This window comes from Suricata suricatta, chromosome 4 (assembly GCF_006229205.1).
Source record: "Suricata suricatta isolate VVHF042 chromosome 4, meerkat_22Aug2017_6uvM2_HiC, whole genome shotgun sequence".
NCBI lineage: Eukaryota > Metazoa > Chordata > Mammalia > Carnivora > Herpestidae > Suricata > Suricata suricatta.
In genome coordinates, this window is record NC_043703.1 from 29,704,212 (window position 1) to 29,730,126 (window position 25,915).

The 25,915-nt window shown below is 44.0% G+C and overlaps 1 protein-coding gene across 1 annotated transcript in view; it reads left to right on the forward strand.

The window, feature by feature from the left end:
* LOC115290543 overlaps positions 1 to 25,915 on the forward strand; it is an 82,600-nt gene that overhangs the window by 26,231 nt on the left and 30,454 nt on the right. The window contains exon 4 of the mRNA XM_029938450.1: positions 11,983 to 12,091. Coding sequence (XP_029794310.1) covers positions 11,983 to 12,091 — 109 coding nt within the window. The remainder of the gene's footprint in view (positions 1 to 11,982; positions 12,092 to 25,915) is intronic.

Genomic DNA, 25,915 nt, shown 5'->3' on the forward strand with positions numbered 1-25,915 from the left:
CTTGGGAATCTGGTTCAAGCTCTGGCCTCACCATTTATGAGTTTACAATACCTTGAATAGTTCTAGTTCCATCAAGAGGGAGTAACCTCATTTCTACAAGCTTTCTACCCTCCCCTCCTCCCTTCACAACAGAACATCTCCAGACAATACAATAAACAAGCATGGGGAGTCTCTGAAATGTAAGAGAAGAAGGGCTGCCTGGGACCACAGGACTTGAGGAGTAACATGTGGGACGTTCCTGGGGTACTTTCTTGCCATCTCTAGATTTTGTATGGGCACTTCAGAACCTTCCAAACCAGAACCCCCCATCGGCTCAGACACAGAAAGCTCCAAGAAGAGCTTGCTCCCTTTAGGCAAAGGACCAGGAAGCATTTTGAAAACATTTACCCTACTCTAAATAAATGCCAAACTCCAATGGAAAATGACCCCTCTATCTTCTACCCTGTTACTGGGTGGGAGCAGGCAGCACGCCCTTGTAACCCCGTAGGGAGTATCCGCAGGGCTGAGCAGGAAGATAACCTTCTATCCTGTGCATGGCAGAAGCAGGCAGCGCTTTGATTCATCTCCCATGGGGTGGTGTTGGCAGGACCAGTGGCCAGCTGACCTCTCATTCCCTGCCCAGTGGAAACCAGCCAGTGCAAATCTGTCAGGGTGGTATCAGCAGGACCCTGTGCTGACCTGAGTCTTCCTCTTCACCAGTGCTGGGGCTAAGTAACACTTTCCTTTCCCTGAGGTCACTGGGCCCCAGGGGAGAGCTGAGCCTCCGCTCCATCTAGGAGCAACAAGACAGAATTAGATGGTGGGAGGCAGGGCTAGTTGGCACTCACCCTCCCCCCTTTCTGTCCATCAGTGGCAGCAGAGTCCAGTGTATAGGAGTTAGCACCCCACTTTCACCAAGAAGGTGTCAATAAAGCAGAAGGAGAGCTGGATAGGAATGCCCGTGGCTGCACCGATGCTGTGTGGGTCAGTGCCCTGCTCTTGCTAAGGTGGTGTTGGCAGGGCCCAGAGGGAATCTGAAGATACACACCCATCCCATCCTGCACGACACCTTACCTGGAGGGCCTGCCTGTTAAAAACAGAAGGTAAAATAGGATACAGAGTCTCATCGTATAATATCCCAAATGCCCAGGACACAGCAGAAAGTCACTTGATGTTCTAAGAGCTGGAAAAATCAAAACTTGAATAGACAAAGATCAACAGATGCCAGTACGGAGATGAATCAGATTTTGAAATGATCTCACAACTTAAAGCAACCTCATAAAAATGCTTCACAAGGAATTATGAATTCTCTTGGAACAAATGGAAAGTTAGAAAATCTGAGCAAAAAAATAGAAGTTATAAAAAAAGAACAAAATGGAGATTATAGAACTGAAAAATCCAATAATCAAAGTAAAAACTCATTGGATGGGCTCAATTAGTAGAGTAGAGAAGACAGGCTAAAAACAGTGAATTTGAGGACAGATCAATAGAATTTACTCAATATGAACAACAGAGAACACACACACACGCAGAGAGAGAGAGAGAGAGAGAGAGAGAGCTCAGACAAGTTACTTGAACTGTCTGGATTTCATTCTATCTTTAAAATGAAAGTTGTAACAGTAGGTATGTCAAAGGAATGTTGTGACAATTAATTGAGATGTATATAAAAGGCTTATTTAGTAGAGTTCCTGGCACATAGTAAGTTCTCAATAAAACTTAACTATTACAATTATTAAAATCACCCTATGTAGGTGACCACATGATTTCATCTCTTTGTATAGTTAATTCAGTTTGATATGTCATTCAAGATGTAAATGTTATTCTTAAAAGCTGAGGGAGAGATCAGTGAGGGGCAAGGCTGGGTAGGGAAGGTTTCTTGGATGGAAGGGCTTGGAAGAAGTCTTGGGCCTGAGTGAACAGGGAATGTGGCATGTTCCTCAGAGAGGTGGCCGGCTGCCTGGAAATGAGAAATTGATAGTTGGGAGCTCATAAGGGCTACTTCTGGAGTTCTTTGCCTTCTTGGGCTAATAAGGATAAAAAGAGCAGTGAGCAGACTGACAGAAAGGCAGGCCTCAGCCTCTAAGGGACTATTTAGGAAATGACTTTCTTGGTGAATGTGGTTCTGGTCTGAACGATCTCATAAGAAGCAAGTTGCTATGCTAATTACCCCTTAGATATCCGTACACTTTGTCTCCTTCCAGGCCATGGAAATGCCTCACTTCTTTTGTTTATTAGAAGTGTTCTGTTGTTAGCAACAGCCTCCTACATATGCTTACACGTGCCTGTGTGCACACATACATTCACACCCATGCTCACATTTACACTCGCACACTCTTTCACACATCATCACATACCCACTTCCGGACACACACATACACTCGTACATACTTGCATAGACCTGCACACATTCACAATCACACACCCCACAGGCACTCATGCATGCAGCCACATACACTCACACAGTCACACACACACACACACACACACACACACACACACTCATGCACAACCGCACACATCATGCACAACCACATACCCGCACACACTCAGGTTACACAGATGTGCACATACAAGCAGTTGCATACACTACTCACACCTCCCACCGTACATACATACATAAACACTCACGCACAAGCACATTTTGAAACACCTCAGCCTATTTATTTTCATAATATGATATAATGTTAATAGACAATTTTTGTAAAATAAGCCCAAAACAGCCAGATAATCTATGGCTTAGTTAAGAATGAATCTCTACCAATAACAGTAAGAAGGTTACATAGTGAATCTTTTTTCTTTGTCTGATTTCTCAAGCTTCATTTTTGTAGGGAAGTCTCCAAGATTCTATAACTTCTCTTAATAGACAATAGGCATCCAGTGTTTGTTTTTATTTTTTAATTTGCCTTGGGTCACTGTAATACCTTTTAGTGATGATCTACATTGTGGCTATAAACCTTTTTAAAATAAATAAATCCAGTGTTGTTTACCTTATCGCTTCTACCTTCTCGGCATTCTCAATTTTATTCTATTTTCTGGGACAGCCATTTATTTTTCAATTGGTTTTGTAGATTGTTTTTCGCAGATCTGTAGTGGTTAAATTAATCTCCCAAGCCTTTGGATTGTTTAATCTTTGATCTTAGGAATCTCTGGGACTTTTTCTGATAATCAATTACTTTCATTTCATTGTCTTTCACTCCTTGTTTTTATAGGAACATTCTTTTTCTTATTTGGTATTGCCTTTCATATTCTGGCACATTGCTTCCTCTGCTTCTCCGCTCTGGCTGTGAAGAGTGGCACATGCAGATAGACAACTAAAATCCATGATAAAAAGCCTGACATCATTTCCATAAACCCAAATATACATTTTTCATGCTGTGTACCTAATGGTTGTATCCATCACCAAAGCAATAAATGAAGCATATTAAGCAGATGGATGAGGATGGATGCTTAGGAAAGTATAAATAAATACAGTATTTCTCAAATAGATAAACACCACCTGAGTGTCCGTCTTACCAAAGATAATTGGGAGCCCTAATGAGAACCAGGAATTACTTTTTTATGGGCTTCTTGGTTTTTAGTTGGGTAAAGAAGAGTCTATAATTTAGATTAGGGCTATTGGTTCTATAATGGTCAAACAGGGACCACTAATGGCAGTTAAACAAGTAATATACCTCATCTCTGACCCAGGATAATATTATCTAGAATCAGAAAATACTTAGGTAACTAAGTATATTTAGCTTTGTTTGGAACTGGGTCTGTTGGCCCAATTAAGCAATTTTAGACTAGCTCACCAAGTAATGTGCAGGGACCTAAAAACGAAATCGTGCTTTCCAAGAGGTTAGGGAAGGGCCAGGGTCTGTACTGGTTTACTTCGGTGCCATTTCTAGCTACCCTACATCTGTCCCCAAGTGACATGGTTGCCAGGGTGCTGCCCGTTCCTAGGTGCCCAGCCAGAATGGCTAGCCTGTTCCCCTGGCAGAAACTGGTCCAGGCCTGCCACGCTTCTCTTCAGTTTTTATTCTTCTTTTTGGTGTTGGTATCATTGGTGGTTATGGTAGAAATTGCAGTCGTGGCCTTTTCCATGGCTCCTTGCAGCAAGTAAGGGCTTCACATGAATCCTCTTATCTTTTAGAGACAGCTCGAAGGACCCTTTCCACTTGATCAGTGAGAAATGGCCTCAGAAAACTTAGATCACTCGTGCAAGAACCGGGCTTTTCCCTCTCGTGGCTGAAGTACTTACTGAACATCCATGTCCCCCCACTTTTGTTAGCGCCCTTCTGGCCAGACGTAGGTGCAAGAGGCAGCGCAAGACTCTGCAGTCCCTCCCCCTGCCCTTATGGGCGGGCCTCTGTTGCCATAGTGATCTAGGAGCCACACCTGGAGGGCTCTGGAGGCTGAGATGATTCACGGCTTGAAGGGAGCTGTGCTGGAGGGGCTGCCGCACCTGCTGGGCCTCTTGCCTCAGTGAGAAGTAAACCTCTGATGTGTTTAGTTACCAAGATGTCATTTATTACTTATTCTGCAACATAGCTTAGTTTATAGGGAAATGATCCTTATTTTTATCTAAGTCTGGAGAGGTTAAAAGTGTGTTTTCGTACATATCAAATTTAATCTCCACAATGACTCTTAAATTTTTTTTTAATGTTTATTTTTGAGTGAGAGAGAAACAGAGACAGAGCATGAGTGGGGCAGGGGCAGAGAGAGAGAGAGGGAGACCCAGAATCTGAAGCAGACTCCAGGCTCCCAGCTGTCAGCACAGAGCCTGATGCAGGGCTCAAACCCAAGGATTTTGAGATCATGACCTGAGCCGAAGTTGGACACTTAACCAACCGACTGAGCTACTCAGGTCCCCCAAGAATTCTTAGTCTCCACAAGAATTCTGAAACTTAAATGTTATATCTATTTCTCCTTGATGACTATAATAATGATACTGTTATGCTCAGATTATTTTATGCTCTTTTAGGACTATATACCTTTCATTCATAGCACTTACCATAAGTGGGATTTCATACATGTTTATATAATTCTTTGATCAATGGCTGTCCAAAATTCAAACTTAAGGAGGATACTGGATTCCTAAGTTTGAATTAGAGAGTTAATGCCTGTTTGTTGAATTCAGTTAATAAATGAGTGCTGCTATCAACAGCAAGGGCATTTACACCTATGGACAAGATACAGAGATTCGTAGAGCCAGGAAACTTAGTTGCAGGATTTGAGTCCATTGCATTTGGCAAAAGGACCTTGATTAATTCATCTTCACAATATGGATATATCTACTTCTGGGACAGGATGGGCCATGCACTTGGACCAAGACATCCACTTTATGGCCATTTTGATATGAGGACTATCAACTTCAGGCTCTATGTTTTCATGTCAAATATGATCTATATTGGTGGGCAGCCTTTATACCTAGTTTATTAATATAATAGATTCTGAGGGTATGCTGACCTTTGTCACAATTACTCTGGGGGCAGATCCGGTTTCATTGCATTTTATGCTTCAAGAGTATAGAGAAAATCCACAAAAGCTTTGGTTATGGTGATGTCATTACTCATGTGAACATTAGACCCTGAACTTTTGACACCATAGTATTTAATTACACATATTAGGTGTTAGTGCAGGTGCTGGTTTATGGCTTCCCATAAATACTGGGTGAATGGCACTCTTAAGGAACCCTTCCATATGCAATGGAACTGCTTAGACAAGAAAAATGCACCCCCACTATTTTTTTGGAGGATGGTGTCTTTGAATTGTTTTATCTCTTGCAATGGTGGATTTATACTGATCTAGCCACTTTTTCTTAAGTTGGTCTTTTTGGTAACCTATAGTTATTTCTGAGACAATTGACTAGAACTAGTACAGTCTGTGCCATGGACCTGAGTGACATTAATTGACAAATAAGCAGGTTAATGGCTCTGGCATTGTTAGAACAGTGTGCTAATGATCAACACCAGAGCGCTGACTCCAAAGAGAACTCTTGGAACCAAGGAGAGCCACAGGGAGAAAATGAATGCAAAACTCAAAATTAGCATATGTTTTCTCTGGATTCAACCAGCAACACAAATCCTGCTCAACTGTGTAGATCTGGCCACCATGGATTTAAGGACACCTCATTAGGTAACTTAATCATTCAATCTAATGAAGAGAACGCAACAGCATTCTGCTGGCTTGCACACAGTTCCTCTTATCTGTGTCTGTGAACAGGATATGTGACAACAGGATGTCAAAGCAATTGCTGCTTTGTTTGCTGAAGGGGGACAGTCTACTCAAAGCAGACAGAAGGAACAATCAAGGGCTTGTGTGACAGCCATTGCCAAGAAGGAGGCGGTGGCTCCCATCAGACCCCTCTGACTTGTTATCTGAGATGCAGCCATCAGCTAAGCATGTCTTACTTGTGGGGCAAAATCACAGGGCTCCAACAGTACATCATCCAGTGTCCTTATGTCAAGTTCAGGCCAGCCATCAGGACCCGAAAGGTGTGGAGGCACGAAAGCTTTTAATCTGGTTTAAGTTGAGGGGAGTCCCTGTTGGCCAGGGACTGATCCTTCTGCTCAGAGAGCAGTGCTTGTCCTCAAGCTCCCAGGAAGCAGAGTGTTTTAGGATAACCTAGTTTAGGAAAACCTCTTCATCCCCAACCATGCACATATTGAACCTTTTATCTGGGTTCTTTAATAATTTCCTGAGCAAATCCTTTCATGAGAAATTGCTACACGTATGATAGTGTGGGAGTTACTGCAGTGAATTGTGGAAGTGTCTATTCAGGAAGGGAATAGAGAACAGGATGTGTTTCCTGTCTCTGAGCTTTTCTCTGAGCACAGAGTGAGGCAAGAGTTAAATGAGAATAATTTAAAATTCATGCTTTGGGAGATGGCTTCTGAATGAGGAAGTTGAAGGGTCCCATGAAAAAGTAGGAGGAAGCATAGAAGTTTCCATCAAGTGAGGTGAAGATTATCAGTGGGTTGTGCAATGAGATGGAATAACATTGCTTAGCAGTTGATTTTCGCTAAATCTCCATAGTGGGAGTTATATAAGCAAAGGAGCCTCCCCCCTTTTTTTGTTGTTATTGCACTGTTCTCTTTTCTTTTCCTTCTCTTAAATTTCTTTTAAAAGAAGCCTCAGGAGCAGCATGCAAAGCATTCAGAATAATGCAAATTTACTCTCAAATGCTGATAAATGTAAAATAGCCTTTTTTTTTTTGCATTTGAACAAAGTACATTTCCTTGTACTGTGGAAATTCTTGTTTGTGGTAGTTTGTGTCACATTTCTCACAACAAGCAGACTTTAACCAGCTTGGCCATTCCTGAAAACGAGGCCCAAAACATTTCTTTCAAAGCCTTCCTTTTAAAGAATCTTTCTTTGTGTCATCTCATGCAAAGTAACGTTGGTGGCACAGAAGGCTTTAATGGAAGAAAAACACTATATGAATAGCAAGTAATAGTAAGTCAACCCGGTTCCCACCCCAAGGGCCGGAAAACAAGCTTTCTGGAAGACAATGGTGGGAAGTGTTTCTAGATGAGAGGAGTTGGGAACGGAGGAGGGGACGAAGCTCCATGCCAGGACAGCGCTCAGGGCATCTAATAGGAGAGGTAATAACAGCAAACACTTACATAGCGCTCACCATGCGCCGAGAACTTTCCGAGCACTACTATGTGTACGTAGCTCAGTGAAGCCTCCCACACCCCCATGAAGTAGCTCTGCTTTAATCTCCTTCTGTGTGTGGGAAACTGAGGTACGGAGAGATGATACGACTCGTTGGAGATCACACAGGCAGTGTAGCCTACTGTGGTTTTGCCCGTTTTGCGTGTAGACAAAGACAAGCACTCAGAGGATGTGATTTGTGGTCTACCAGAAAGACCCCCCACCCCCAGCCCCAGTCAAAAATATTTCCACGATGCTCTCTGAGATTTGTATCTTGGTATCTGAAGCCTGACAGATAAAAACTTCATTTGAGGTAAGTAGTAGACTCTGCTAAAGGGAAAGTCTCAATAGATGAGTCCATTTCTTTTCCTACATGACTGAAGGATAGGTGTTTTGAAGGAAGGAGGAAGAGGAGGCCACGTAGTGTGTGTGTGGGGGCCTTCCAGGCCGGGGAGGAGGCAGTGAGGGTGGGCAGCTGGTGGACAGCACCCTCCCCTCCCCGGGGACGATGTCGGAAAGACAGAAGGAGAGGCCAGGAGAGCCAGCAGTGGGCTTTAAGTTAAGTCAGGCCCCTGGGTCAGTTGAGTGTCCAACTTGGACTCAGGTCATGATCTCGCGGTTTGTGAGTTCGAGCCCCACACTGGGCTCTGTGCTGACAGCTGGGAGTCTGGAACCTGCTTCGGATTCTGTGTCTCCCTCCCTTTCTCTGCCCCTCCCCTGCTCGCGCTCTGTCTCTGTCTCTCTAAAAAATAAATAAACATAAAAAAAAAAAAGTCAGGCTCCTGAATTGGAAACCCTCTCTACCACTTTGCAGGCTACTTACTTCCGCTCTTCAGTTCTCTCTTCCTTTCCCTCTTGGGTGGTCTTAAACATTTAATAAGATAATGAGGGTGACATATTTTAGCTCAGATGTTAACACAAAGTGAAGAGTCCAAGTGCAGAACACAATCTAGAGCCAGGCTGCGTGGGTTCGGGAGGCTGGGGCCTCACTCGTTGGCTATGTGTCTTTGGACATGGTGCTAAAGCTCTCTGTAATCTGGGATCCATTACAGTGTCTACCTCCTCATCGTATCTGGGGGATTGGTTGAATTAATATGTCCTCAGTACATAATAATATGGCAATTTCCATACAAGCACTCAAAAAAAATAGCAATTGACATCAGTAAGCAAAGTATAAATTAGCCTATTTAAAATTTTTTCTAGCATGTCCATGCCATGCAATGGTACCTGTCAGCCCATTAACAAGCTCTCCTTGTTGGCTTTGAACTTTCTTACACCTGCTGTGAACTTTTTGCCTGTTGTTTTTGGTAAAATCCTCTCTCTTACCAAGCATAAGGTTGGCTCAAAGTGGAATGCAGTGGGTAATGAGGTGAGATTTTATTCTTTTAGGCTTTGAGAAACAGTCATTATTAGAGTTAGAGATTCTGTCCTTGGGTTTGGACCACCAAAGGGTAGAGGTAAATTGTATGTGCCTTGTTCTCTAGGTTATCAGGGAATGCGCTTGCGGCTTCCTGAGCTGCGTGTTTGATGTGACACATCAGAGCTGTGGCAGCTTCAGAGTTTTGTTCTAGAGATGCAGGAATGCAAGGAACCTAGCCAGGTAGCCTTGTGCACTATTGGTGCATCCATTTACCAATATGTATTTGTTACTATTTTCTGGAAACATTTATAAATGCTCTTTGTATATTGCTTTTTAATTTTTTTTTAAAGTTTATTTATTTTGAGATAGAGTTTGAGAAAGAGAAAGAGAGCGAGAGGAAGAGGAAAAAGGGGAAGGGCAGAAAGAGAGGGAGAGAGAGAGAGTCCCAACAGGCTCTGCATTACCAGCTCAGAGCCCCATGCGAGGTTCAGACTTACAAACCGGAAGATCATGACCTAACCCAAAACCAAGAGTCGGATGCTCACTGCCTGAGCCACCCAGGAGCCTCAGTTTTGACCTTCTTTTCAATGTGCTCAGAATGGCATTCTACACAGAGACATTGAGAACAAACTTGAAATGCTGGCAATCACATTTTTCTAGTTAGTGATTGTTGACTCATCTATCCATCCACTTACAACATATTTATTGAGCACCTACTATGTGCCAGGGATTATTTCAGACACAGGGAATTCAGCCTGTCAAATCCCTGCCTCAAAGGTGCTTACATTCTAGTGAAGGGTGAGAGAGAATAACCAAGGTCAGTCAGTATGTGGTGGTGATGGTGCTCTAGCAAGGAAGGTTGGTAGGCAGGTAGGATGGCTAGGAAAGTCTAACTGAAAGGGATGCTTGAACAAAGACTTGGAGGAGTTTGGGAATGAGCTGTGTGGATGAGCCTTTTAAGAAAAGGGAACAGCAAATGTGAAGCTGACAAGAGAGTGTGTGGCACATGTAGACAGTGCAGGAAGGCCATTGTCATTGCTTCAGAGGAATGAGGGATGTGGAGAATAACTGGGAATAGAGGCAGAGAATAGGGAAAACCAAATTACATCACAGTGAGGAATCTGGCTTTACTTGAGGTAGTGGGGGGGGGTTGGGGCATGCGAAGCTAGCGCTCCGTCTCAGACAGAGGAGCAGCAGAGCCTGATTTTCACTTTACCAGAATTGGTAAATTCTGCTGCTGATGGAAAATGGACAGAAGGGGTAGGGAGAGAACACGGGTCAAAGTAGAGGGCACAGTTAGGGCACTGCTAACACGATCTGGGGAGGGAGGACTGTGACTTGGACTGAGGCTCTGCCTGGTGGCGAGAAGTGGCTGGATTCTAGAAATATTCCAGAATGTGAAAATGGTACAGTCACTCTGAAAAGTGGTTTGGCAGTTTCTAAAACAAAACCTAAACAACACACAAACATAAAACCCTAAACATACACTTATCATGCAGACTAGCAATTGCACTCCTGGATAGTTATCTTGGAGAACTGATTCCTTATGTTTACACAAAACCCTACACGGGGCTCTTCATAGCGCTACCCTATGTGATAGTGAAAAACTGGAAATAACCAAAATCCCCTTTAATAAGTGAACGGTTAAACAACGTGGGACAACCAGACCATAGAAAACTTCTAGCAATGAAAAAGGAACACATTATTGATACACACAATAACTTATAAGGACTTCATGGGTATTATGCTGAGTGAAAAACAGCCAATCTCAAGGGATGCAGGTTATGGGGCTCCTTTTATATGACTTTGTCAAAATGATATGAGTAAAGAGATGGAAAACAGTACTTTGCCGGGGTTAGGCATGAGGGGAGGTAGATGTGATGATAAAGGGGTGGCACGGGGAAGTTCTTTGTGACGATAGATTCGCTCTGTATCTTGCTTGCAGTGGTGCTTAGAGGAGCCTACATTTTGGACCAAATGGCGTGGTACTATATGTGTGCGCCAACGTTGATTTCCTGCTTTTGATGTTGTGCTGTAGTTGTGTGTAAGATGCAACATCAGTGGAAACTGGGTGAAGGGCACATGGCATCTCTGTACTATCTTCACAACTTCCTGTGAATGTATCATTTCTTCAGAACAAGTTAAGCAATATTATTAGCAGATGTGGGGAGAACCATCAAGGGGAGGCAGGGAATGGAGAGAATTCTGAGGCTCAGGCAAATTGTGGTTCTTTCCTGGGGTCTTCTGCATTTTTTGGCCTCTTGATAGCATTCATGGTTCCTTTTCAATTTCTGAAGTTGTGAGAGGCTTAGAGCCCTTTAATAATAATAGAAGATGCTGATGAAGGCAAAAAGTAAGCAGAGTCAACAGAGTCTGCTGACAAAGCTGATGTAGGGTAAATGGAAAAAGGATCTAAAGATTACTCCAAGAGTTTTGGCCTGAGCAACTGAAGAACTCAGTTGCAATTAACCGTAAAGCAGCTAATTTGGGGGTTATGTATCAAGAGTTTAGTTTTAGTCATGGCTATTTGACATCTTTGGAAATCATTAGCACAGAAATGGTATTTCAAAATACAAATCTATGGAGATTACCAAGGGAGTGAGTATAGAGAATCCAGGGCTGCACTTGGGATGCTCCAGCACTGGGAGATTTGGGATGGAAGGAACCAGGAAGGAAGATCAGGATGGTGTGTCTGGAGAACGAGGTGCTTTCAAAGCCAGTGAAGAGGACTTAAGAAAAGAGAGCTAAAACCTGTCACAAGAGCTGCCGACATGTCAATGAGACAAAGACAAAAACCATAATTTTAGCAGCGTGGAGGGCATCAGGGACCTTGATGGAGCTTTGAGGGTAAAAGTATGAGTGGCGTTAGATTCAAGTCAGGACACAAAGGGTTAAGCTGAAAACACTGCCCATGAAGACTTCTGGGGAACTTGCTAGAAAGGGAAGGAGAAAATGTGGAAGTAACTAGGGGAGGTCTGGGTTTTTTAAAATTTTCCTTTTTTAAGATGGAAGGAAAGGATATATTGCATCTGATGGAAGTATCCAGTTTAAGAAGGAAAAATGGATGCTGCTTGAGAGAGAGGAAAGAATAGCAAAAGAAATGTCTGAGAAGAGGTAGGAAGGCTTGGGATCTAGCCTTTTTCAGGAGAGAAGGAGGGTTTTAGGGCGCGGATATAGAGGCGGGGCAGTGTGTGGAGGGGCAAGCTCCTTGGGGTTCTCTCTGGGTGGACTCCATCTTTTCATAGGAAGAGTAGGCAAGGTCCCAGCAGCCAAGGCTGAGAGGGTGTGTGGGGCTGGAGGTTTGAGGAGAAAGGAGAAAGAAAGTGGGAGGAAAGTCAGAAGGGGCGCCCCAGAGGAGACTTTCATGCTTGTGGGCAGCACGGAGTGCCTGTGAGGGAGCTGATCCTGAGTGGGGCTGTGGGGTTTCCAGTGCCCCTTTGTTCAGCCGCGGCACGGATGCTGTACACAGTGAGATCCTTCTAGCATATTTCTGTCATTGCAGGGACTGTACTTCCCAAGTAGTCAAAGATTCTACATCACGCAACCCTTGTGCCCTGTGTCTCTTTGAGTTGAGACGTTGATTTTGAAATCATAGATTTTGGAGGAGAGGAAAAGGGAGAGGAGGCAGAGCCTCATAAGAGGAAGTATGGAAATCAGAGGAGAACAGGAAATAGAACGGTTGCTTATTTCATCAGTGAAGGAATGTGTGAAAGAGCTTTAAGTCCCTAACATGCAAACAATGGCCATTTTCGCTAAATGAAAGAGTCAGGGTATTTTTACTTGTGTTATACTCACTCAAACAAATATTTATTGAGAATCCAGGCATTGTGCTGTGTCCCAGGGATGTGACAGCAGATGGCCACTAACCTCGAAGAGCTGTAGGTACTGTGCAAGCAGAAATGTAAAACATGTGGCGAGTGCAAAAAAGCAAGGCTAGAAATACACATTTGGGAACGAGCAAGAGAGGTACTTGAATCCATCTGGGCAGTGGGTGGGAGTGATTCAGAAGGATGCCGAGCTCAAGATGCTGGGGTTGAGATCTGCAGGAAGAGGGAGGGATACCCCTGTGACAAGGCTAGGGTGGGGGCGAGAAAGGCATCATGTGAGGGGCGCCAGGGTGGCTCAGTCGGTTAAGCGTCTGACTTCGACTCAGATCATGATCTCACAGTTTGTGAGTTCGAGCCCCACCTCAGGTTCTGTGCTGACAGCTCAGAGCCTGGAGCCTGCTTCTGATTCTGTGTCTCCCTCTCTCTCTGCCCCTCCCTAGCGCGCGTACTCTCTCTCTCTCTCTCTCTCTGTCAAAAATTAAAAAAAAAGAAAGAAAGGCATCATGCGGAGGGTGAGAACAAAGATGCCAGGGTAGAAGGGGACAGAAGCAGGGAAATAAGGGCTCCCTGAGAGGTCTGTTGTGGTCAAGAGGCCCCGATGGGAGGGCCAGAATGGAGAGGAACCAAGGGTGTGTAAGGAAGAGAACAGATGAGTGGGAGTGGGTTTTGACCCCGGTCCTGCGTTTTATTGCAAAAGCTGTGTTCAAGCTGTATCTACTTGCAAGGCTGCCCGACCTCAGCGAGAAAGAGGAACTGACCTGAAACCAGGAGGGAAGAAAGTCAGCTAACTGCTGGATGGAGCTGCGGTAGTGCCCAGAGAGTGAGGCTCAGCACTGAGCCTGCCTTTCCCTGCTGCCTCAACCTGGATCCGAGTTTGTAAAACGTGTCAGTAAGCTGGTGGGGCCTGGTGGTGGAGCCCTGCACCAGACAGACCCCAGGAGCCTGGGTTCCTGTCTCTGATGCAAACCCATTGGGCAAGTCCTTTCTTTACTTCTGCACCCTACTTTCCCCATCTGTGAAACAGGCTCAGATGAGTCATTCCCAAGAAATACTCTCTTGTGCTGTGTGTTAACCTCCGTGACTCGAAGGCGATGGTGTGTCATTCCCACTGGATGTCCAAGTGCTGGGCCTTCTGCATGCTTGTGACCTACCCTAGTCCAGGCCTCTGGTGGAGCGCATTGGTGACCTGTGTGCACCTGGCCTCCTGTTCTCCCGTCACTTAGCGTTACTGGTTGCCACGGAACATTTGGTAGTTTTGCAGACGGGATGCTGGACTGTCGAACTTGCGGGAGGATGCTGTGAGAGGAGTGAGGAACGTGTGTAATAGCCATGCAGATGATGGCCATGATGATGGCGATGGGGATGGTGATTCTAACAGCCAGTGTTGATCGATCACCTACATTTTAAACAATATATGATTGCAGTCAATCCTCACAACAACCCACTGGCACATGCCTTTCCACGATTTGCATGTAATAGATGAGGAACCCGAGGTTCAGAGAAGTGAGGTAACTTTCTCAAAGTCACACAGCATTTGAATCCATGTAGTCTGGCCATCGGCCTTCACTTCAGCATCACAGCAGGCTGCCTAGCTGCCTATAGGACTGACAGCTCTGCGCAGAGTATGTGTGTTGAGGGAAGAAAGGGGAAAGAAGGCTGAAGGTTGAGTCCATCCTTCTTGCTGTTCCACCGGAGGCTCCCGTGCACCTAATGCTACCAACAAGTTATCCTCTCTCTCAGTTGACGGTAAAAAATGTTAAGGGTTACTAGCCATTGGAAGTTGAAACTTACAGAGTCCTAGCAATGTCATTCAGCAAGGACAGAATGACTTTCCGGGGGTGGAGGGCCTTCGGCTCAGTTACAGTGAGGCAGGGAGGTTGAGCCTGCCCTCTTACCTCACCTTCCTCCCGGCTTCGGAGGGTGGCCCCTTGTTGCTTCAGCCTCCTCTAGCCAGACAGGAAACTCACCACGATGGGACACATTTTGTTATGTGGGTCTGTTTACAGAAAGGAAATGTGCAATTTGGAAGCGATTATGAGCTGGTTCTGTGACCGTTCACACCATGGAAGGTAACCCGTGTTTGCGTCATACCTGACTGTTTGCAAAGCGCTCTCTCAATATAATTATAGTTAACATTCACTGAGTACCTACTAGGTGCCAGGTTCCGAGTACCTACTAGGTGCCAGGTTCTGTGAGAGGCAGTTTTACAGGTGTGATTTCCCACAGCCCTTCCAACGACACATTGAGTCTGGTTTCACTGTTATCTCCATGTTACAAATGAGGAAGCTGAGACACAAAAGTTAAGTGAGTTGTTTAAAGTCGCATGGTTAGTATAAAAGGGATTTGACTCAGGATCCCCTATAAAACAGGAATGCTGCTTTCCTGTTTGTTTTAAGGAAATTTCCTTGGTAGGTCAAATTCAGATGAAGCAACAGCATTATTCTAAGTTTTTGGTTTTACAAGGGGCTCTAACTACAACTTGAACAATGAAGAACATTTTCCTTCATCAGAAATCAAAACCTCCTCTGTCCCACAAGGAATCTTTAATAATCTGCAGGTCTTTTCTCTAGCATGCCTTGAGCCTTTTTTGTAAATAATTATCCCTTTGTTAAAAAAGTCCTACAGCAGAGGTCAATGGGTAAAAGAAAGAAATGACACATTTCTAAAAATTAGCTTTCCTCTTTCAAGTTCTTTTCTGGCCACTTCTTTTTCCTGTTGTGTAATCAGGCAATTCTCGGTTTGATGAGGCAAATCTGCTGTATCCTTTTGCTATGGATTTTGGTGGTTGGTCTTTGCTGATGTTTGGGGGCTGAAATTAGGCCGAGGGCCCACTTGGCCATGTTGGTCTCTGCTAGGCACTTAGCGTACCTTTAACGTTTGGTAAATATTAATTACCAGCGATGATAACAAGGTAGATATTAGCCGTTCCTACTGTTCAGCTTCCCTCTTAGGGGACAGACCAGCAAGAAGCAGAAATGATGGCCACTTCCCTGTTTAAAACAAGCCTTCTTGGGTGATGCAACCATCCATTACCATGTCAATAATCTATTATACTAAGAATGGAGGGACTAATTTAATTTCTCTAGTGCTACCAGGATCTGCAGTAACTCATTTTATGATGCTACAGTCGCTTCCAATGGTCTTGCTGGAGAAAGACTAAGAATTTGGAAGATGCAGTCCCTTGTGGTGATGCTGTTGTTTGTATTTTTCTTTTTCACTCTGCCGAACATCCCTCTCCCTTAGCCTCCAGAACTCTTTATGAAGCCTGTGTGTGTGAAAGTGACTCTAACTCTAAGGAGATGAGACCTCTATGCTTTTCCTCTTGTTTTTGTCCTCTGCCTGCTGATGAGCCCTGTGGCTGCCGGGACCCATTGCACGTGGTGGCTTCTAAGCCTGAGATGGGTCTTCGTCTATCAGTGTTTTCACTCTGCTATAATTTCTGTTATCAGAAACAGCAGGGAAAGGCCTTATTTCTAAAAACAAGAGTAGGTTAGAGATTAAGTGAACATAGTTCCTAGGATGTGTAAGTGTTGAGATGCTGAAAGTACTCAGTTTTTACTCAAAGTGATACCAATCCGGGGATCTCTGAGTGCTTTATAAATATTTAAGACTGTCTTGTTTGGACATTTTGGAGGCTAAAAGTGATGGGTAGATTGTGTGACTACACTGATTGTTCAGTTCGACTCTTTTGTTCAGGGCGGTTGTGAAGTGAGAGTCTTCAGTTACGGTCCATGTACGGCGACAGTGTATAAGCACCCCATTTTCCACGTTGAGACAGGGTGTTGTGCTCTGAAGAGGAGATGCCTGCCCTTGGGGTTTGAGGTGGCTGGGCAATGTCTGCGGCTCTGGGACCCTTGCCTATGTTTGGGATGGGGCCGTGGGAGGTGACTTTGTCCTTGTGCAGGATGGATTCACTTCCATGCTAAGTGACCTGGCAATGGGTCGCGAGCTTGGAGCATCTTGGCGGGGAGCCCAGGCTTGCTGGAACCTGTGGAGTTTAATTCTGTGTGTCACTCTGCCTACATGGTGCCCAGTTGTTTGGCCAAACACGAGTCTAAATAGTGGCTGTGCAAGTATTTTCTAGATGTGATTAACATTTCAATCAGTGCACTTAGAGTAAGGCAGATTAACCTCCACAACATGGGTGGGCCTCGCTCAATTAACTGAAGGGCTTTTGAGAAAACACCGAGGTCCTGGAAGAGAAAGGAATTCAGCCTGCAGTCTGTGGCCTCAACTGCAATATCAACCCCCGCTAGAACTTCCAGCCTGCCAGTCCGTCCTGGACCTGCCAGTTCCTACAGTCACTTGAGCCAATTACTTAAAATAAATTGCTCTCTCTCTCTCTCTCTCTCTCTCTGTGTATATACTGGTTGGTTTCATTTCTCTGGAGAGCCCTAATACAGAACCCTACTGGGTCCTCGGCTGAGACTTCAGCATGGGTTTTTGACACTGCTGAAGGAAATGTCACCTGGACTTCAAGTGTGGCTACCCTTCCAGGGTGGCCTTGAGTCCCCAGTTTACTCAGGCTGCCTTGTGGTTTGGACCTCAGCGTCAGTAGATTGTGATAGCTCATGTCCTTTTGGCTTCCAAGTCTCACGGTGACAGATGGCTTGTTTATATTTGCAGACTGGGATTTATTAGCCTACTCTGAGTATATGGCAATGTCTCTGAATCTGTTTCCTCTCTTAAGGATTATGCAGAGAGGCATCTTGTTTAAAGGAGGTCAGTTGGAAGCATCCTTTTAAAATGTTCTAGGAAAGCTGACATGTGTGATAAATATTATGCCTATTTAAATGGTCTGACGAAAATATTCCTTTTAGCTGGGGAGAAATAGTAACCATACAGTCAATTCTACTGATTGTGTCCATTTCAGTTCCCCTGTGTGCTTAGGGTGGACCCACCTGGGAAAAGCCACCTCCTTCATGGGTCTTCGGAGTCATCGGAAAAACCTGAATGTGGCTGAGGGTGTTAAAGCTTCTTCGTGAAATGGAAATGACAGAACATATTCCTTTAAAAAATTTTTTAATGTTTTATTTATTTTTGAGAGAAAGAGAGAGACAGAGTGAGAGAGAAAGGGAGGGTCAGAGAGAGAGGGAGACACAGAATCTGAAGCAGGCTCCAGGCTCTGAGCTAGCAGTCAGCACAGAGCCTGACGTGGGGCTTGAACCCACGAACCGTGACATCATGGCCTGAGCCAAAGTCAGACGCTTAACTGACTGAGCCACCCAGGAACCCCAGCAGAACATATTCTTCTGGAAAGTTCTCACACTTTCATTCATGACTGGACATATAAGTTCTCAATTCGAATTGTCTGTCAGAGGCAAAAATCCCTGGCAGAGAGAGAAGCTCCCAGTTTGTTTTCAAGGGAATGGTGCAAAAGAATAGAATCACCCTCTCCCTCTGAAAAAGCATAAGACATTTTATGGTTCTGTGGGGAGGGATCCTTTCCCAACACATTTTCTTTGGTGCACTTGATTTAGAGCATGCAGCCTTTCTCTCAAGTGTTTATTCCTTTTGGTTAAGTGGTGCCTGTGACATTCACAGCCCAAAAGAGTAAACCATATCTGTTATGTCTTAAAAAAACTAACCAACCAAATTGTCTTTTGAGACTTTTTGATTTCTTCATAAAGTATATTTCAAAAAGTTAAAAGCCCATATTTTTAACTCTATATCTCAAGATAGTGTTTTATTTTATTCAGGAAGAATTTTTTAATGGATCAATCTTCCTTCATAATGTCTTTATTTTTAAGTTTTACATTAATTGAGGACCAGCCTTGGGATATTATGATGTATCAATAATATTTCATGTAAACTGTTTTCATCTGTGTCTATAGAACCTGAATATTTCCTAGATTTCACCGGCTTGTGGGAGTCACCTGGGTAAGGTGACTTTCCCGGGAGCAATCCTCCGGTCCTTTGGGTCAATAGCCACTTCTTTCAAGAGGCAGGCCCTGATGTGTCATGATTCTTGTGTTAGTCAGAGAATCCTCTAGAAGACAGGAGAAGAGGGACCCTTGTAATACAATTACTGCTTGGGGGGCTGCTGTCCTTGTGCTCTGCCTGCTGCTGATCCCAGCTGCTGCTAGGAATTCAGCTGCCTGGGCCTCTCTGGTCCGTAGAGTGGCTTCTGTGTCTCTACTTGGCATGCATGACTTGCCCTTGACCTCTCATGTGCTGGAACGTTTATCCATGGAGTTTTCGTGGCCCGGAATTCTGCCTCCTGACCCCTGGTGCTTGTTCATCTCACCCTTTGGTCAAGAGTAAAAGCCCTCCTTCTAGAGCCCAGTCTGTTCTTGGCCATGCAAGTGTGTGGGAGCTGTCTCTTGAGAGAGACTCCAAGAGATAGAGCTCTTTCTGTTATTTTACCGAGTTCTCCAATAGTAAAGTGGCAAAATTTGCACAGCAGAGTGGCTCAGGGTCTTAGAAATACAACTCTGCACAATAAAAAAATGTCACTCTGTATATTTCTCTCCTCTTTAGGGTGCCTAGCAGTCCTGCCCCCTGCCTTTCTGTGATCCAGGGGAAGTAAAGTGGAGTAAAAATGGAGACTCACATTTAGAAGTCTAAAGACTTAAGACTATAAATCAAATGAACATGTTATATAAAATGTATCTTATCCTTTTATTTTATTTTGAAGTTTTAATTTATTTATTTTGAGATAAGAAGAGAGAGAGCTAGAGAGTGGCATAACTCCAAGAGGGTGAGAAGCAGAGAGAGAGAGAGAGAGAGAGAATCCTAAGCGAAGTCCACACTGTCTGAGCAGAGCTGGATGTGGGGCTCAAACTCATGAACCTTTGTGCATGCTGAAAGACACTTCTTAGGGTTTTAGGGAAGACCTGAAGTCCTTTGGGAGAGTTCCCTAAATCCACATGCTGGTCCAGCACTATCCCAGTTCTAACCTACTAAAAAAGCATCCTGTTCCATTTAAATTATTGTCTGGGGTGCCTGGGTGGCTCAGTTGGTTAAGCGTCCAGCTTCGGCTCAGGTCATGATCTCACGGTTCCTGGGTTCGAGCCCCGCATTCAGGCTCTGTGCTGACAGCTAGCTCAGAGCCTGGAGCCTGCTTCGGATTCTGTATCTCCCTCTCCCTCTGACCCTCCCCTATTCCCACTGTCTCTGTCTCTCAAAAATAAAGAACATAAACAAAATTAAAAAGATAAATTATTGTCTTTCTAAATGGTTTCTTTTCACCATGGTGGTCTAAAAAACGACAACATGTTCCAGATATTTAATGTGCTTTGAAGATGAGCACGATATTGTTGTGCGGGCTTATTGGTCTACTCCTAGGTTCTCCCAGTGACCTTACTTCCACCTAGGAGGTTGTCTCCAGTCATGTGTAAAACTAGAGACAATTTCTCCTTCTTAGACAATATGCTCGGTTTCTAATCTTTGACTTCTCTAAGAAGGCCTCTCTCCCCAGCTCATCTGTAGCCATGCAGAGCAGAGCCCACTCAGATAATTTATGATGAGTAGAGAATTTAGGGGCTCAAATGATTTCTGGCTGAGACCAAGCATTTAACTTTCTGGGTATCGTTTGTGCATTCTATCTCACCAGTTCTAAACTCTGATCGTAATTCTTCAGCCACCCTCCTGCTCCTGGATGATAGATTGAGCATTCTGATACCAGTGCCACCTTTCGGGGTTCCTCTCTTAAGAGTCAAGTTCACACCCACCCTGTGTCCCTTCTTCCCTTTTCCGACCCCTACCCTCCCTATTGAAATTGGCATGGTGATCAAGGGCGGGCCTTGAATCCTAACCCCACCATTTGCTAAAATGTGACTTGGAAAACTTACCCAACCTCTCTAAAAGTGTCAGATTCCTCATTTGTAAAGTGAGGATTATAATGCCTACTTCTAGGGCCGTGGGAAGGATTAAATGAGATAATGGAGGTAAGGCACTTGGCAGAGATCTGACATTGGAAAGACAGTAAATAGTATCTCTTGTCATTTATAGATCCCTCCCCCTGTTTGTCTTCAGGTTGTTTCACAGCTGTACCTGAACATTGGCTCAACTGAAGGAAGAGAGTTGAAAGGGAATTTGAATTTCAAAGCTAAACAACAGGAGAAATAGTGTTGCCAGAATCTGCAGGCTATTACTTGAACACAGAAAAACAGATGCCTCCTCAAAGATACCCTGCCTTAAGAAAGAAAAGGATTGTTTTGTGGATGTTATCAAAGCTTAATGAACTAAACATTGCCCTTCTCTCCAGGTATGGGGTTGGCACTATGTCCATTTCCAATGGAATTGAAGTTATTAATAAAAAATGATCTATTATAAAATCCTAACAAGCAAATCCCCACCAAATCCCTAAAGGGGAAAAATTCAAACCCAGTCCATCTGGCTCTTGCTCTCGCTGAGTGCTCCCCACGCCAGCCCCTAAGAACGGTCAGGCACCCAGTAAGGGTGCGCAGGTTGTGTGAGGACTGTGGGCCGCTCCCATGTGGTTTCCGCAGGAAAAGAGGTTGTACTTTGCTTATGAGGAAGCTCTACTTCAGGTTCTGCGGGCAGTTTGCCGTCCCAAACCAAACCAACCCAACGCACAACCCACCCACCCCTAGAATTTGTACTTTAAAGGAAATAGAACTTGAGGTAAATGAGAAAAAAAAAAACATCCTTTCAAAGCATTTGATGCCTTAATGAGCAGAAAAATGACGCCTTCCTAGAATTAAAATAATTGAAGCCGTCTTTTAACATGTTAATTGGCTTTCTCTGCTTGCTCCCTCTTCGCTTTACCGGTACTCCCGAAAACTCTCATAGTGTTCCCTCCCCCTGCTTTTAATCTTGCTGTTCCCAGGCCACAGCCCTCCCTCCAGCTTTCCACGAATCCTAAGGGTTCAAGGTCTGGCTGGACTTTCTGTGCCTCCTGAGACTTCCCTTCTTCCTGCTGCCTTTTCATTATTCTATATATTTTTTTCAGTTACACTTAAACTATGAGGAAGCAAGGACCATGTCTTATATTTTTAAAAGGCCACATCTCTTCCAGTGCCTGGTTATAGTTCGGGGCACATAGCAGATATAAATTAAATATATTTTATCTGATGGTTCGAAGACCTTCCTTTTGTTGACCAGAAAATAAGAAAAACTTGCCAAGTCTTTTATCCTTTTCAAAATACAATTTTTTAAATTCAAATTTTTTTTATTTTTGAGACAGAGAGAGAATGTGAGAGCATGAGCCAGCATGAGTGGGGGAGGGGTGGGGTGGGGACAGCGGGTCCCAAATGGGCTTTGGGCTGACAGCAGAGAGCCTGATGCAGAGCTCAGTCTCATGAACCCTGAGATCATGACCTGAGCTGAAGTCAGATGCTCAACCGACTGAACCACCCAGGTGCCCCCTTCCAAAATATGATTAATAAGACTTTGAGAAAAACCCTGCTTCCTTTATGTTTTAAAATTTCTCTGCTCATATGTTTCTCAGATTAATGCAAGGCTGCATCCCGGGCATGAACATTTGATAAACTTTCATATAAACGGGGAAGGGGGACAGGTGCACCTGGAAGTAATCAGGAAGAGTGAGGATGGTAGAAACACCAAACTAGAAAATAAAATTCATAAACATTGTAGAGATTTTGCCGTTACCCTGAAGATCATTCCGAATGTACCAGATAACAACCTCAAATTCCCATGACACTAAACAAGCAGGGCTCTGGAAAATCATCGCTTTTGGCTTGCCTGTTTTTCTTGATTCGACCAAGAAAACAACATGTAAATGGATTGCAGCCTAGTGGCCAAAGGAAAAAGGAAAGCCCTGAACTCAGAAGGTCGTGAGTGTGCAATGACCTTTAGTTACTTTTCTCCTTTTTATCTGCTGCTGTTTGTGATTCAGGAAAGACAGGTCTTCATGTTGTCTCTGCCAAACCTGCACTGGCTTTCCTTTCCAGTTATAAAAGGCTCTCAGCAGATGCTATCTGCTGGAAAACAAAACAAAACAAAACAAAACAAAACAGCACAAACCACAGATCACTCTCCCTCCCTGTGCAAAACCCGCACGCTCTGAAGGGAGAAAAGAGCACTCCTTTTTATTTCTCTATGTCCAATGGTAACTTTGGGTGTGTGCTTATGTCTCGTAGAGCCTTCTTATTTTAGGGTATTTACATTATGTTTTTCTTTGCAAATTCACTTTAGAGAATATAGATAGGGAAGGTTTTACTAATTACAGCATAAATCATTACAGTGGCTACACAACAGAGGCTGTTGATAGATGGATTATCGAAAAGGAAACGCTCTATCATCATTTTCTCTTCTCTTGGCAGAAATGCCATTTGTATGAGGCAAGTAGGTTTGGCTAGTGCTGCTGCTGATTTAATCCTTCCCACTGTTCCTTCCTTCTCACCGCCTCCCCCCACCCCCCATTCTCAGCCTGCTATGCAGAGGGTCTAAGGTGTAAGGACCTCACAGTGTCCAGTATTTCCCCACTAAATATAGGAAGGAGGACCCAGGCTTACGTCTGCTGCTATTGTTAAGATCAACTTGCCTAACTGCATTTTAGCTTATGGACACATAATCAAACTTCTAAAAATGTTTGGTTTCCATGTTTATTCCACTCAATGTGATTCTCAGTAGTGTCTGACTCATTGTGTCCCATAGATTTTTCCACATATTTTAACATGCATTTTCCTCCAGTCCTTGTTGAATTAAATTTCAGTGCTCCATAGTTCTTGCTGATGATTCTTTTCAAGGAGTGGTGTGATAGTAAATATAAAAAGTTCCTGGGAAATCATCTGACATTTTATAAGGCATGTTTTGATTTTGCAAGAAAATGAGTGTGATTTTTTTTTCAATCCCTGCCCAGCTATTTGAGAAAAATCAGAAAGTGGAAGCTAAGTGGGGGCTAACGTGTGTCCCAGTATGTGGTGAGGAATATTAAATAATCACCTGTAAAGCCACTGGGGTTTGCCTACCCCTATAGAGACAAATAATAATGTTTTTCTAATATTGTATCAGTAATATTATCAATAATACTAGCTGGAGTTGTGAACACCTTTAGTTTTGAAACTAGCTTTGAAACCCAAGGATAATAAGAATATAGCAATCCAGAGTGAAGGACTCACAAAGCATGTATAACTGGGAATGAGAGAAGGGCCCACGTCTGTTCAGCTTGCAGAAGAAGAGATCAAAATGAGATGAGCCAAAGGGAGCAGGCTCTGTCCCCATTGTCCCTCAAGGCCTTCTAGAAATAGCTTAGCAGAAGTTGGGTGACTAAGCTTCAGGAATGTTCAAGCATAATTCTTTCACTGGGTGAGAGCAGGGGCAGATGGTATCTGTGGCCTGTCCATTAGAAATGGAGAGAATTCAAGTTACCTCATGGACAAAGGTGCAGGGTGTCATTGAGGCCAACGCTGGAAGTCTGGCATTGACCTTTTCTGGGGCGTGGGGCTCGTGCCCCATTTCACACAGAGGTTCCATTTGCTTCCTGTGTGCTGTGAGCTGTGAGGCTATGGCCCCGGCTGACAGCCAGGGAAGTCTGTGAGCACCCACCAGAAGAGGGGGCAGCTAGGATCCCGGCGGGAGCACCCAGGCTGCTCTCAGCAAGTCAGGGCCGCATATTTTATCCGGTCAACTGGTGAGGGAATCTGTTTCTTGTTACTAGGCCTACGTTATTCTTCCATTAGGGTCACAAGAATTTTACTCTGGCTAATTTTAGAGAAGTCAGGAGGGTGAAAGTTCAAGGTGCTTGTGAAGACTGTCAAGGAACACTTATGAAAGCAGGAGACCCTCTCAGTGAGGCCCTGAGCACAGTGTGAACAGAATACCAAACATCAGTTAAGATCTGTGTGTCATCAGGGAGTCAGCTGTTGGAGATGTCCACTGTATTGTCACTAAGGCATCACAGAGACAGTCTAACCATGGAACGGCTTTGGTGTAGCAAGCTAATAGGAAGAAAAGAAAAGGCAAGTGTGGGCTTTGGAGAGTGAGAGCACTGTATGAAAAATACATGCATATATGGAGAGGTGGAGGAGAGAAATCATTGGATAATGGGAATTTGAGGTATGGACATTAGGAAAGGAAAAGTAGATGTTCTTGAGATGCTAACAGATCAAAGAACTAGACAATGAGGTAGACTGGGGCGCCTCAGTGGCCAGTAAGTTGGTTAAGCATCTGACTCTTGATATCGGCTCAGGTGATGATCTCATGGTTATGATCGACCCTCGCATTGAACCCTGAGCTGGGTGTGGAGCTTCTTGGGATTCTCTGTCTTCCTCTCCCTGTGCCCTTCCCCTGTTCTCTCTGAAAGAAAGAAAGAAAGAAAGAAAGAAAGAAAGAAAGAAAGAAAGAAAGAAAGAAAGAAAGAAAGAAAGAAAGAAAGAAAGAAAGAAAAGAAAGAAAGAAAGAAAGAAAGAAAGAAAAGAAAGACAGAAGGAAAGAAAGAAAGAAAGAAAATGAGATTGATTTATAGAAACAGAGATCTCTATTGACTAAGAGGAGAAGCGAAGGAGATAATTCTGTCCCATCTAAAATAGGAGTCACCCGCCTTCATGCTCTGCCTCATCTTCCTTGTGAAACAGGGCTGGCTTCTGATGAAAGGTGTTATCTGACCCACCCCCATCCCAAGTTCTGAAAGTAGACATTTGTCCACAGTCCTTGTTTTAATCTGGGAACCAGGTAGAGGAATCACATTGATACACACTTGAAGTAGACTTGATTTCTCCCACAAATCAGTTAAAGGATAGCTTTGTTCCCCAAATTTCATTTTAATAGAAATCAGAAAGTTTAAGAAGCCACTGGGAAAAGACATTTTTCATTTTATTTGTTTTCATTTTGACAAAATTTGATCTGAAACACAGGAACCTAGAGGCGGTTTTTAAAAACTGGTAGACAACAATGAAATACCTGTGAATGAGATATTCAGGCTAAGCCAGAGGCCAGTCCAAGTCCTGCTTTCCTGTGCAGAGGGGAGAAGGCTGCTCACCTTGGGGGAAGGGGAAAGAGAAGTCGTACTTGGCGAGTGATGACCAGGGCTCAGGCACTGGACCAACCACATTACAGCGACAATCTCATGTATTCACCATAAGCTGGCAGTTAGGTGTCATTATTTATTAGTGTCATGCGAAAGAGGAAACTATGATTTTGTCACATAGGAAAAAAAGAGTATATATATATATATATATATATA